We start from the raw sequence: 14,345 nt of genomic DNA, 5'->3' as shown, positions 1-14,345 counted from the left end.
CATTTTATAGTTGAGTTTACACCGACCTTGAACTTGACTTACGTTGTTTGTAACAAAGTATGAAAAGCAGAAATAGTTGAGTCATGAAGTCGAACAAGAGTGCCGGTCTTAAAAAATTACACAATTATGCTCAGGCCAGAATAATTATTGGCAGACAATAAAAATTAAAATAGATGTTCTACTCTAACTTTGAATTTTGGTCAGGAATCTAACTTTCAGCATTTAACATTTTGTTTTTATTTCATGATTTTTAATTTTCGACTTAATTTTGACTTTTGACTTTTGACTTTTGACTTTTGACTTTTGACTTTTGACTTTTGACTTTTAACTTTTGACTTTTGACTTTTGACTTTTGACTTTTGACTTTTGACTTTTGACTTTTGACTTTTGACTTTTGACTTTTGACTTTTGACTTTTGACTTTTGACTTTTGACTTTTGACTTTTGACTTTTGACTTTTGACTTTTGACTTTTGACTTTTGACTTTTGACTTTCGACTTTTGACTTTTGACTTTTGACTTTTGACTTTGGACTTTGGACTTTGGACTTTGGACTTTGGACTTTGGACTTTGGACTTTGGACTTTGGACTTTGGACTTTGGACTTTGGACTTTGGACTTTGGACTTTGGACTTTGGACTTTGGACTTTGGACTTTGGACTTTGGACTTTGGACTTTGGACTTTGGACTTTGGACTTTGGACTTTGGACTTTGGACTTTGGACTTTGGACTTTGGACTTTGGACTTTGGACTTTGGACTTTGGACTTTGGACTTTGGACTTTGGACTTTGGACTTTGGACTTTGGACTTTGGACTTTGGACTTTGGACTTTAGACTTTGGACTTTGGACTTTGGACTTTTGACTTGTGACTTTTGACTTTTGACTTTTGACTTTTGACTTTTGACTTTTGACTTTTAACTTTTGACTTTTGACTTTTGACTTTTGACTTTTGACTTTTGACTTTTGACCTTTGACTTTTGACTTTTGACTTTTGACTTTTGACTTTTGACTTTTGACTTTTAACTTTTAACTTTTAACTTTTGCTTTTGACTTTTGACTTCCGACTTTTGATTTTTTCTTTGCTTCTTTTTTTACTCCTTCTATGATTTTCTCTATGATTCTTTGTCTACCTCTTTCTTTGATTTTTGCTTTAAGGAGGCATAGTACCTTTTACATCATATTGTTTGCCTTATTTCGAAAATTGTTTCTCGATAACACGAAAGGCGAATCGATTCGGTTTTTTTTTGCATTCCTAACATTATATTTTATGGTAATCTTTACAATCTCTTTACATAGGGCAACCTCTTCCCCCCACCTCTACGGCTCCCCCAGCTAGTACCAACTCGTATATCAATGTACGACAACTATCGTAAATATCTCCTAACAAACTCAAAATCGTAACTAAAGCTGGATAAAGTAGGATCAAGTTGATTTTCTGACGTATACCATGATAATGACTGACATACATACGATTTTCAGCACAAAATCGTAGAGTTTTAGCCGCAGATCGAAACTTGCCCAGTATTCAGTCTAACATTTTTCGCACCAAACGCTCCTCTGCTTTAATCAAAAAAGAGGATCGTAGAGTAGTACAGAGCGACTCGCGCTTAATCGGATATTATCGTATATAAATACTTATATAGTTGTAACGCTCAAAATTATTCGTAATCACGTATATTGCCTCCAAAATAGTACGGATATGCCAATTTTGTACATGAAATACGATTTATTTAGCATGTATATCTGTACGTAATGCTGATTTTTACTTTCTTTATACATATGAGAATACTAGCTGGGCCTTGAACATGCTCATTCGAAAAAAATATGAATTGCGGTACCATGGATTGCCGCTCGGGGGCTTATCCGAAATGAAAAATTCTAAAACGACATGAAAGTACTTAAAATTCTCTTGTCTTTGACTTATCCTTTTTTCAAAATTCGAACGCACAATAAAATGGCGGATATTCAAACAAAAAAGTAATTTTTTTAGTCGAAAAATAAACTTTAAACGTTTCTGAAAAATACATAAATTACAATATCGTGAAAAGGATGGTTCAAAGACTAGATAATGTTACTTACTTACTTACTTAATTGGCCTAACGTCTTATGACAAGGCCTGCGCAGTATAATTTCTCCATCTGTTTCGGTCCATGGCAACTGATCTCCAATTCCGCGGGCACCCAGTGCTCGCCAGATCTCGCTCCACCTGGTCTTGCCATCTCGCTCGCTGTGCCCCTCTTCGTCTTGTTCCTACCGGATTTGATGCGAAAACCATTTTTGCAGGATAGTTGTCCGGCATTCTAGCAACATGTCCTGCCCAACGTATCCGTCCAGCTTTAACCACTTTCTGAATACTTGGTTCGCCGTAGAGACGCGCGAGCTCGTGGTTCATTCTTCGCCTCCATACACCGTTCTCTTGCACTCCGCCAAAGATGGTTCTTAGCACCCGCCGTTCGAAAACTCCGAGTGCTCGTAGGTCCTCTTCTAGCAATGTCCACGTTTCGTGCCCGTAGAGGACAACCGGTCTAATTAGCGTTTTGTACAGTGTGCACTTTGTACGGGGGCTCATATTGTTCGACCGCAAGTGTTTGTGGAGTCCGTAGTAGGCCCGACTTCCGCTGATAATACGTCTTTTAATCTCACGGCTGGTATTGTTGTCCTCTGTTGCCAGCGAGCCAAGGTATACGAACTCGTCGACTACCTCGAACTCATCCCCGTCGATTACCACGGTGCTGCCCAAGCGAGCCCTGTCGCGCTCGGTCCCGCCCGCCAGCATATACTTCGTTTTAGACGTATTTATCTGCAATCCAATCTTCTCTGCTTCGCGTTTCAGTCTGGTGTACTGATCTTACACCGCCTCAAATGATTTGCCGACAGCATCCACGTCGTCAGCAAAGCAGATAAATTGACTGGATTTATTGAAAATCGTGCCCTGCATTTCGATCGCCGCTCGCCTTATAACACCTTCAAGCGCAATGTTGAATAGCAGGCAGGAAAGACCATCTCCTTGTCGAAGTCCCCTGCGAGATTCGAATGGGTCCGATAATCCACCCGAGATTCTCACACAGCACTGGATCCCATCCATCGTAGCCATGATAAGTCTAGTAAGCTTACCCGGAAAGCCGTTTTCGTCCAAAATTTTCCATAGCTCTTGTCGGTTTACGCTATCATATGCGGCTTTGAAATCGATGAACAGGTGGTGCGTGGGGACTCGAAATTCGCGGCACTTCTGGAGGATCTGCCGCAGGGTGAAGATTTGGTCTGTTGTAGACCGACCCTCCATGAAGCCGGCCTGGTAACTTCCCACAAATCTATTGGCTATTGGCGATAGTCGATGAAAGAGGACTTGGGACAGCACTTTGTAGGCGGCATTCAGGATAGTGATGGCTCGGTAGTTCTCACAATCCAGCTTATCACCTTTCTTGTAGATAGGGCAGATAAACCCGTCTTTCCACTCCTCCGGTAGTCGTTCCGTATCCCAAATCTTGACAATCAGTTGATGCAGACAGCCGGCCAACTTGTCCGGGCCCATTTTAATAAGTTCCGCTCCAATGCCATCCTTTCCCGCTGCTTTGTTGTTCTTCAGCCGCTGGATGGCTTCTTTAACTTCCCTTATCGATGGGGGTGGCACATCTTCGTCGCTTGCTGCACCAATGTGGTCACTTCCTCCGCTATCATGGTCTTCCGCCTGCACGCCATTCAGGTGTTCATCGTAGTGCTGCTTCCACCTTTCGATCACCGCACGGTCATCAGTCAAGATACCTCCATCTTTATCTCTGCACATTTCGGCCCGCGGCACGAAGCCTTTGCGAGATCCGTTGAGTTTCTGATAGAACTTCCGTGTGTCGTGAAAGCGGTACAGCTGTTCGAGTTCTTCGCACTCCTTCTCCTCTTGGTGGCGCTTCTTTTCCTTGAAGAGTCGGGTTTGCTGCCTCCGCTTCTGTTTGTATCGCTCCACATTCTGACGGGTGGCTCTACGCAGCATTTGTACCCGCGCTGCGTTCTTCTCATCCAATATCTGCTGGCATTCTTCGTCAAACCATTCGTTACGTCGATTCGGTGCCACACTGCCTAGGACGTTCTCCGCTACGCTGTTAATGGCTGTTTTCACGGCATTCCAACAGTCTTCAAGAGGGGCTTCATCCAGCTCTCCCTCTTCCGGCAGCGCGGTTTCGAGAGATAACGCGTAGTTTTCGGCGACCTCTGGTTGCTTCAGTCGCGCTAGATTATACCGTGGCGGGCGGCGGTATCGTATGTTGTTCACAACCGATAGTTTTTGACGTATCCTTACCATCACTAGGTAGTGGTCCGAATCAATGTTAGCGCCCGGATAGGTTCTGACGTCGATAATGTCTGAAAAGTGCCGACCATCTATCAGAACGTGGTCGATTTGTGATTCTGTTTGGTTGGGTGATCTCCAGGTGTACCGATGGTAGAGGTTATGCTGGAAGAAGGTACTACGTATGGCCATGTTCTTGGAGGCGGCGAAGTCGACAAGTCTTAGGCCGTTTTCGTTCGTTTGCGGGTGAGCGCTGAACCGTCCAATCACCGGTTTGAATTCCTCCTCCTGACCAACCTGAGCATTACAGTCCCCGATGATAATTTTGACATCATGTCTTGGGCAGCGGTCGTATTCACGCTCCAACTGCGCGTAGAATTCGTCTTTGTCATCATCGGTACTTCCGAGGTGAGGGCTGTGCACGTTAATTATGCTTATATTGAAGAATCGGCCCTTGATTCTTAATCTGCACATTCGGGGGTTGATCGGCCACCACCCGATCACCCGCTTCTGCATCTCGCCCATCACTATAAAAGCTGTGCCCAGCTCGTGTGTATTGCCGCAGCTCTGGTAGATGGTATGACCATCTCTATACGTACGTACCATCGTTCCTTTCCAGCATACCTCTTGCAGCGCTACGATGTCGAACTTGCGGCTCTTCACTTCTTTAGAAAGCACGTGGGTACTTCCGAGGAAATTTAGAGACCGACAGTTCCATGTTCCTAATTTCCAATCGTTAGTCCGTTTTCGTCGCCTGGGTCTTTGCCGATTGTTCCGATTAGAGTTATTATTATTACTTACGGAGTCCATTGCTTTGGTTTTTTAGTGGTTCAGGCTTGCAAAGCCCGCAACCAACCCCACAGTATCGCCGGAGGGCCAACGTAGCTCGAAGGAGCCCTCCTCCCCTGTCAGCATACGACCTTGGTATCCACCGGGGTTGGTTACCCGATCTCCACCCGAGGTTGCTCGAATCCCGGCTGGTACCACGAGGAGGTTGGGGTAGGAGTTGCTAGGTAAGAGGCTGTGAACCACTGTGGGGTCTATTTTATGCCCGGTGCACAAGGCACCGATGGTACGCATTACCAAGCCATTTACCAGCCTAGATAATAAACTAGATAATGTTATAAACTTTTAAACAAAAAAAGAAGCATTTATGACTATGAAAATCTGGTTTCGAGAAAAACGGTGTTGAAGTTGTTATTCTCTGTGTAACCGCTCCAGACACGCGCGGTACAAATAGCGGCAACTTTGTAATTTTTTGGAATGCATCCAAATGGCTTCAAACACATATGCTAAAACTTAGAAAAAAATTTCATATTTTAGTATTGAAAAAGTACTATGCCCCCTTAACTCTTTCTTGGACTCTTTCTTTTGAATCTTTCTTTGACTCTTTCTTTGACTCTTTCTTTGACTCTTTCTTTGACTCTTTCTTTGACTCTTTCTTTGACTCTTTCTTTGACTCTTTCTTTGACGCTTTCTTTGACTCTTCCTTTGACTCTTTCTTTGACTCTTTCTTTGACTCTTTCATTGACTCTTTCATTGACTCTTCCTTTGACTCTTTCTTTGACTCTTTCTTTGACTCTTTCTTTGACTCTTTCTTTGACTCTTTCTTTGATTCTTTCTTTGACTCTTTCTTTGACTCTTTCTTTGACGCTTTCTTTGACTCTTTCTTTGACTCTTTCTTTGACTCTTTCTTTGACTCTTTCATTGACTCTTTCATTGACTCTTCCTTTGACTCTTTCTTTGACTCTTTCTTTGACTCTTTCTTTGACTCTTTCTTTGACTCTTTCTTTGACTCTTTCTTTGACTCTTTCTTTGAGTCTTTCTTTCACTCTTTCTTTGACTCTTTCTTTGACTCTTTCTTTGACTCTTTCTTTCACTCTTTCTTTGACTCTTTCTTTGACTCTTTCTTTGACTCTTTCTTTGACTCTTTCATTGACTCTTCCTTTGACTCTTTCTTTGACTCTTTCTTTGACTCTTTCTTTGACTCTTTCTTTGACTCTTTCTTTGACTCTTTATTTGACTCTTTCTTTGACTCTTTCTTTGACTCTTTCTGTGACTCTTTCTTTGACTCTTTCTTTGAATCTTTCTTTGACTCTTTCTTTGACTCTTTCTTTGACTCTTTCTTTGACTCTTTCTTTGACTCTTTCTTTGACTCTTTCTTTGACTGTTTCTGTGACTCTTTTTTCATTCTTTCTTTCACTTTTTGGTTCCTGTTCTGGTTCTATTTTTTGACTCTTTCTTTGACTTTCTTTTTGATTCTTTCGATGACACTGTTTTTGATACCTTCTTTAACAACTTCTTCGGCACTCGTATTGACACTATGTTTGACATTTTTCTGTACACTTTCTCTGCTATTTTTGCTGACATTTTCTTTGACCCTTTCCCTAAATATTTTTTTACACTTTCATTAGCACTTTCATTAGAATTTTTTGACTCCTTCGTTTGCACTTTCTCTAGCATTTTCGACACTTTCTATGGTTCTTTTTGAGCAGTTTCTTTGGATCTTGCTTTGATGTTTTATTTGAGATTTCCTTCTTGTTTTTCTTTGATACTTTTTTATATTTTTGACACTTTTTTACCATTTTCTGTGCCATTTCCGTGGAAGCTCGACTCCACCTTCCCTAATATTTTCGTTGAAAATATCGTCGACATTTTCGTTGTCAATTTATTTGACTCTTTTTTTGTCACTTTTGTAATCACTTCCTTGGAACTTTCTTGTACTCTTTGACTCTGAATCTTCGACTCTTTGATTTTTGTTTATCGTCATTTGTCTTTTCTCTCTGTTCTTTAGTCCGTGTTCTTTAGTTCCTGTTCATTAGTCCCTAGTCTTTTATTTTTTGTCTTTGTTTTTTAGACTCTGCGCTAGACTCTAGTTTCTGGTCTCTAAACTCTAGTCTCTAGTCTATAGTTTCTAGTATTTAGTCTATAATCTCTAGTCTCTAGTCCCTAGTCTGTAGTCGCTGGTCGCTGGTCGCTGGTCGCTGGTCGAGGTCTCCTTCCTGCTCCCTTTGTTCCATTTCTTTAGATTAATTAACTCTTCCTAAAAATTTTTATAAAATTTAAATCTAGACAACAAAATTATTAATTAGATTTACTAATTTACTCTTAAACAAGTCTGCAGCTGTACTTATAATTATCAAACTGATGTCGGGATGTCTTGTATTCTTAGCAACTGTATTGAAAATGACAAAAATAGGCATAGCATGGCATTTGGCGAGTTTGATGGCGTCTTTATGTCGTCATTTGTGTTCTTTTTTGACGTAGGACTACGTCTTACGGCAAGTTTTGAGATAGGGTGTCATTCCAAAAAATCGAAAAATGCGAGCGTCACGAAAAATGAAAGGTTTTGAGCGCCAATAGCTCAGCGATTTTCCGATCGATTTTCAACATTCTTACGCCAATCGATCGGAAAATCTTCTAAGAATTGACCCAAATGAAGAAAAGTATGGATTCTTGATGTTGAACTATTGAAAAATTGAAAATAATGAACTTATGTTTTACCAGAATTCTCGCTTCGTGATTGGTGGTTGGAAGATTCTTTGCGATGATCCAAACCTATACCAATTTGATATCTGTGCTTGGGAAGTACGCCAAAACAAGTGACAAAGTTTCCTCATTTCAACAAGATTTCTTAACACCGCGGTTAAACCTAGACCATTTTGATGTCCTTGCTTGGAAAGTACGCCAGAAAGAGTAACAAAGCCCCCCCGTGCCAACAGATTTCTTACGAACGCGAATAAACCTAGTTCAATTTGATGTCTGTGTTAGGGAAGTGTGCCAGAAAAAATGACACAAGTTCGTTGTACCAACAGATCGCAAATTCTTTACTGCGAGACGATCAAACCTGGGCAAATTTGATATCTGTGTTGGAAAAATGTGCTACAGCTGTAGTGTTCGGTTATAATACGGCTCTGTATGAATACGCATGCTTGCCGTTTCATTAGAAGTGTAGTGAAAAGAGGTGCTGTTGATAAAATAGGATTGAATTGGTAAAATCCTTTCAACGTGGGAAACCATGGATAATAAAAACAATCTTTAATTTCAGTAAGGTAGCAGGAAAGTAATAGTTTGTGTTCTTGATTTTGTTAAATTGTTTTCAAATGCAGAATATTTTGAGAATTGAACGTATGCATTGTTACTACTTTGATAAATGTTACATAAAACGCATGTAGCATGTATATATGTTGCATATAGCATGTATACATGAAGAATCGAATGATTACAAGCATGAATACTTGCTCCTATCACTACAAAGAGACTTACGTAGTCCTACGTCACCTATATATGCGGTCGTGTCTTGTACACAACCCTTCTGATTTTAAGACTCTGTGTTAGACTCTAGTTTCTGGTCGCTGGTCGCTGGTCGCTGGTCGCTGGTCGCTGGTCGCTGGTCGCTGGTCGCTGGTCGCTGGTCGCTGGTCGCTGGTCGCTGGTCGCTGGTCGCTGGTCGCTGGTCGCTGGTCGCTGGTCGCTGGTCGCTGGTCGCTGGTCGCTGGTCGCTGGTCGCTGGTCGCTGGTCGCTGGTCGCTGGTCGCTGGTCGCTGGTCGCTGGTCGCTGGTCGCTGGTCGCTGGTCGCTGGTCGCTGGTCGCTGGTCGCTGGTCGCTGGTCGCTGGTCGCTGGTCGCTGGTCGCTGGTCGCTGGTCGCTGGTCGCTGGTCGCTAGTCGCTGGTCGCTGGTCGCTGGTCGCTGGTCGCTGGTCGCTGGTCGCTGGTCGCTGGTCGCTGGTCGCTGGTCGCTGGTCGCTGGTCGCTGGTCGCTGGTCGCTGGTCGCTGGTCGCTGGTCGCTGGTCGCTGGTCGCTGGTCGCTGGTCGCTAGTCGCTAGTCGCTGGTCGCTGGTCGCTGGTCGCTGGTCGCTGATCGCTGATCGCTGGTCGCTGGTCGCTGGTAGAAGTCTCCTTCCTGCTCCCTTTGTTCCATTTCTTTAGATTAATGAACTCCTCCTAAAAATTTTTATAAAATTTAAATCTAGACAACAAAATTATTAATTAGATTTACTAATTTACTCTTAAACAAGTCTGCAGCTGTACTTATAATTATCAAACTGATGTCGGGATGTCTTGTATTCTTAGCAACTGTATTGAAAATGACAAAAATAGGCATAGCATGACATTTGGCGAGTTTGATGGCGTCTTTATGTCGTCATTTGTGTTCTTTTGTTGCATTTCTTATAACTATTTTGCCGTCTTTTCAACGCCACTTCATCGCTTTTTCAGTTTCTATTTATAGTCTTATCGTCGTTTTTATTGTCTGTTGGACATTTTTTGCCATTTCTTTGCATGTTTTCGCTGATTTTTCTATGGTCTGTTTTTCGTCTACTTGTCATTATTTTTTAGTCATCTTTCCGTCTTCTTCTCTCTGTATTCTCTCCGCTTCCTCGACGTCTTTTTGTTCTGTATATGCTGTCTTTTCGTAATCTTTTTGTCGCCTTTTCGTCATTCTATTGATGTCGGTTGGACTTCTTTTCGTCGTCTTTGGACATCTTGTGTGTTTTTATATTAGTTGTCTGTTAGTCATTTATCTGTCGCATTTTTTCCTTCATTTTGTGGTCGTTTTGCTCACCTTGTTATTATATTTTCGTCATCATTTTTTAACTTATGTTTTTAGCTTTTTTGTCGTTTTTCGACTGCTTTTTGACTTTCTTGTCGTCTTTTTTTTTTGCTATTTTGCATTTACTTCGTTTTTCGTCATCGTTGTCATCGTTTTGCCGTTTTTGATGTTGCAGTTTTATCATTAATTTGCCTTTTCTCCGTCGTACTGTTTACTGTCAAAACGATAAAAGTGTAGTTTATTACTAGTTTTTTGCTGAGCTTTCGGCGCCTTCCGACGTATATTCGTCATCTTTTTTGCATATTTTGTCGCCTTTTTTGACGTTTTCCATACGTTTTTTGTCGCTGTTTTAGCGTCTGTTCGTGGACTTTTCATCAACATTTCATCGTACATATTTTCACCCTCATTTCATTACTTTTTCTTAATATTTTCATCGTATCGTCTCGTCATCGTCTAATACGCCTAACACTAGTAAAGGGTTTTGTAGCTTTACGCACTACAGAAATCACATTGTGAACTATCAAAATGTGCGAAGTAATAGAAACGAAACTATTTCGTCTTTTTCTCGTGCTCGTCGTTCCCCTTTCTTTTTTGTTTTTTACCTTTGTTATACTATATAACAAAGGTTTAGAAATTGGTCGAAAAACGCGAAATAGAACCAAGGCCCGGAGGGCCAAGTGTCTTATACCAATCGATAGGGTTCGACGAATTGAGCAATGTCTGTATGTGTGTGTGTGTATGTATGTGTGTGCAGCTCATTTTCTATCGCCTGTTTCTCGAAGATGGCTGAACCGATTCATCCGCTATTACTTTTGTTTGAACGGTATTTATGCCTAGTATATCACCAATTCAGTTGTTTCATGGTACGATGTTTCATTTAAAAGTTATAGGCAAAAATGTGAAAACAACGTGACACGGTTTTTTCCGGATTTGAATGATCTTAGTACCAAATGAAAGCTATTGCTATCGCTAAACTTTCTACCAGGTTTCATTAAAAACAAATATGCAGTTTAAAAGTCACGCTTAAAAAACCAGTTTTGACAAGGTCCAAATGATCGCCTGTTTCTCAGAGATGGCCAAACCGATTTATGCGTTATTAGTTTCATTTGAAGGGTAATATAGCCGGATAGATCACTATTGAATTGTTTTTTGATTGGATGTTTAGTTTGAAAGTTATGAGCAACCGTATTCACCACACCAAAATTAACTATAATTTATAATGATTTTAACCAAGTTAATTTGCCTAATTTCAATTATTTTAATGTCAAACGAGAGGTTTTGGCACTACGAATATATATGCAAAATTTCATAAGAATTGGTTTTTCCGGTCAAAAGATATTAACCCTCGAACACTCGCGCTAACTTTTGTAACACAGTTACTCGCGCGCACAATAGCCCAAAATCAAAGAAAACGTGCGCACTAGAGTTTTGACTAGGAAAACTTGGTTTTAAGTTTATCAAACCTTTGGAAGAGTTTTTTGAAATTGAATGTTCTATCGTCTGGTAGAATTTAAATTTTGACTAATTCCCCTAAAAGTAAAATAAAAAAATTATTTTTCTTCAGTTTCAATATAACACATTGATGTTATTTGTTATTTATTTATTAACACATTGATGTGTTCTGCAATGTTTTAGAGCATATTATTACAAGAAATTTTGCTGAAGACAGTAACCTTCTGTCTCTTCAGCGAAGATAGAGAAATCTTATTTATTGTAAAATGCATTTGTAAAATCAGTTTTTCTATTTCAGCTCTTTTTGTAATTGTATGACGTTTTCATGTATTACAACGTTGTACAAATAGTAAAAATACACAACTTCACTGAATATAGTATACCTCTATGTCTGCTTGTTTAGGATCTGTAGAACTTTGAATCTAAAAAACACCCTAATTTTGATTCCGAATTATTTGACTACCGACAGACGGATACATTTTAAACATTTTACATTTGCTGATAGTTTTGCTGCATACAGACACCATTTTTCTATATGAAGAAACGAGAGAAAATGCCAGTTGAGGCCAATTGCTGTATACCTCACATGCTGTTTGCTTCGTTCCTGTGATTTTTTGTCGGTTTATGCTGATGTTTCCCTAACAATTTAAAGTATTAATGCATCGAATAATTCTGACGTTTTGCTCATAACAAGTTTATTGAAGAACATACGTTAGTTAAACAATGATTTGTAACTATATAACAATATGGCATTCAAAAACCTCCACATGTTGTACAAAATACAACAGCGTGAGTAACCGAAGGTCAATAAAAATTGATGAAATTTATTCACGAAAACTTTATTGATGTGAATAGAATGGCATTACAGGAAATTATGCATAGTTCAAAAACCTATAAGCTAGACTTCTACTACGCAATGTATATGTGAAAGAATAATATTTCTTCTTACAACTTACATTTACTTGCACTTATCCACATTAGTAACAACTTACTCATCAATTTCACGAGAAAAGGAACTATCAAAATTTATAAGTACTTCTATTTTGTTCAAATTTTGTAAACTTATTCAATTTTCAAAAATTTTATGTAAACCAACGCACAATGCAACGTTAACCAATAGATGAATTATTTTCCGAAGACGTGTCGATTTATATCTCAAATAGCAAGTAAGACCGTATAACAAAGGTTCCTTTCACCACTAGGTGGATTAAATCAGGTTTTTTGTACTTGATATGACTGTACGCGGTCAAAACGTTCGGTTTTGGGTCGGCATTTTCTTAACAGTAATCAGCTGCAAAAAGCCTTGCCAACACTGTAAGAGGGTTCATCAGTAAGGTAGCCATATATTTTACCAAAATTTTACCAAATTAGTTTCTAAGTAGCTTTTAATGCGACTTAAATGCTTATTGGCTATCATTCGAACAAGATGGATATAGGGTTGGACATGGCAGTTAGAAGGTGGACTCGCACTTATGCTCGTTCGGTTGGTACCCGAATATTTTATTCACTTAATGAATAATGTAAGTTGGTATGAACAACCTTGCAACATTAATATATTTCTCTCCACTTTAATTTCCTACCCATGATGGTAAACCCTTTTTACAATTCTGCTCGTTTCTTTCTGTCAGAAGAACTCTATTAGAAACTTTCATGTCATTTCTGAAAGAATAAAGTTTTGCCTTTCCAGTATTATTCACTGCAGCTAGCGTACTCGTACTCTGGATTCGGTGGTTCATATTACGCTTCGGTGGAGTTTGGGAGCGGTTGGTTCGATCGGTTAAGGAGACGTTGGACACATATAACGACGGAAAGCAGTTGACAGACAACATTCTGAACATGTCAGTTACGAATCGAGAAGATATCATAAACTCAATGCCATCGGTCTATGTTCCACAACAGATAGCAGATCACCGATTGAATAGACGGAAGCACGCCAGAGTGCCAGCATACTTGCAAAACTAATCCAAGAATAATTACATTTTGTTCAAATACAGTCCCAACAAGTTTTGATTATTGACTTAACTTCTGGCTTAGTAAAAAATAATATTTAAACATTCGTATGTCATGATCCTTAGCTATTACCTTGATATTTGCCATTACAATTAAATAACATAATAAAAGCCATAGTAAACATTCAACGACCATCAAAGTACAGACAGTAATTCAAGTGCATGTTGAACACATCCATCCAGTTACACCGTAACTTCCCCGAAAAGGCTCTTCAGTTCGTTAATTGCTATCACCGTGTTGCAGTGTGCTGCAGCGCACCATCCCGGGCGGCACACACTATACAGAGCGCAACCAATTGGTGCAATCGAGAGCAATACTTCAAAAAACAAAAGCTCCAAACGCGGATAGCTGCCTGCTACAAAGAACCGACCGCAGTGGCTGCTGGCTGGCCCAAATCGGTATGCAGCACCGGCACCCGTGGAGACCGTAATTGCTTCCATTGCCCGAAAGTGTCACACTATCAAGCGAGATCTGAATTGGTCAAATTGATACAATAATGCAGTTTTGGGCAGCAGGGCGCGGTGCAGCGTCGTAGGCGGTCACATCGGCCACTTACTACCGGTACCGGACCGGGACCGAGCGCGGAGGGTAAAATGTACTTAACCAAACTGGCCATTGTGTTATCAATTGCCGCCGCTCGTTCTGATTGCGTGTTCAACATCCCATCGAAGGTCATTAAGCGACATGCGTTTTAATTAAAGTTAAACGAACTACACTCGTGGATAGGACTCGTTTATCAATTAAAACATCACACTAATTTGGTCGCAAATGAGTGTCATTTTTGCGAAATGAATAGTACTCAATTATTCATTTCGAGGGGGAATTCCGGATCAGGCAGTAATCAGTGTGCTTCAGCTGATTGTTAAAGTATTTAAATGCTGAAAATTTGTCTACTTCAAAGTCTTGGCTTTATCAAACAAAAGATTGATTTGTAATTCAACAGTGCTGCAATTACAAATTAATTGATTTGCACAACAGTATTTTTCAATGATACGGGCCGTCTTCACTGAGCTGCAGTTAAGACTTACACCTACACTGAACTAAGGTAGAGTC

At 40.1% G+C, this 14,345-nt stretch overlaps 2 protein-coding genes across 2 annotated transcripts; both read right to left on the bottom strand.

The window, feature by feature from the left end:
• Positions 1–257: 257 nt before the first annotated feature.
• Positions 258–6,874, bottom strand: LOC128746245 (serine/arginine-rich splicing factor 4-like; the record flags this gene model as incomplete). Its single annotated transcript, XM_053843295.1, has 3 exons — positions 6,860–6,874; positions 5,752–5,856; positions 258–323 (listed from the first exon to the last, which is right to left on the bottom strand). Coding segments are annotated over exons 1-3 (186 nt in total), but the record flags the coding sequence as incomplete, so codon positions are not given.
• Positions 6,875–8,618: 1,744 nt separating this feature from the next.
• LOC128746244 (uncharacterized) lies at positions 8,619–13,908 on the bottom strand. The gene is made up of 2 exons (XM_053843294.1): positions 13,849–13,908; positions 8,619–9,101 (listed from the first exon to the last, which is right to left on the bottom strand). The coding sequence occupies exons 1-2, from the start codon at positions 13,906–13,908 to the stop codon at positions 8,619–8,621; spliced, it is 543 nt and encodes a 180-aa protein (XP_053699269.1).
• Between the last annotated feature and the right edge of the window lie 437 nt (positions 13,909–14,345).

The sequence above is a fragment of the Sabethes cyaneus genome, chromosome 1 (assembly GCF_943734655.1).
Source record: "Sabethes cyaneus chromosome 1, idSabCyanKW18_F2, whole genome shotgun sequence".
NCBI classification, from domain to species: domain Eukaryota; kingdom Metazoa; phylum Arthropoda; class Insecta; order Diptera; family Culicidae; genus Sabethes; species Sabethes cyaneus.
The sequence above is the reverse complement of the archived record's forward strand: the minus strand, read 5'-3'. Positions and strand labels throughout refer to the sequence as shown.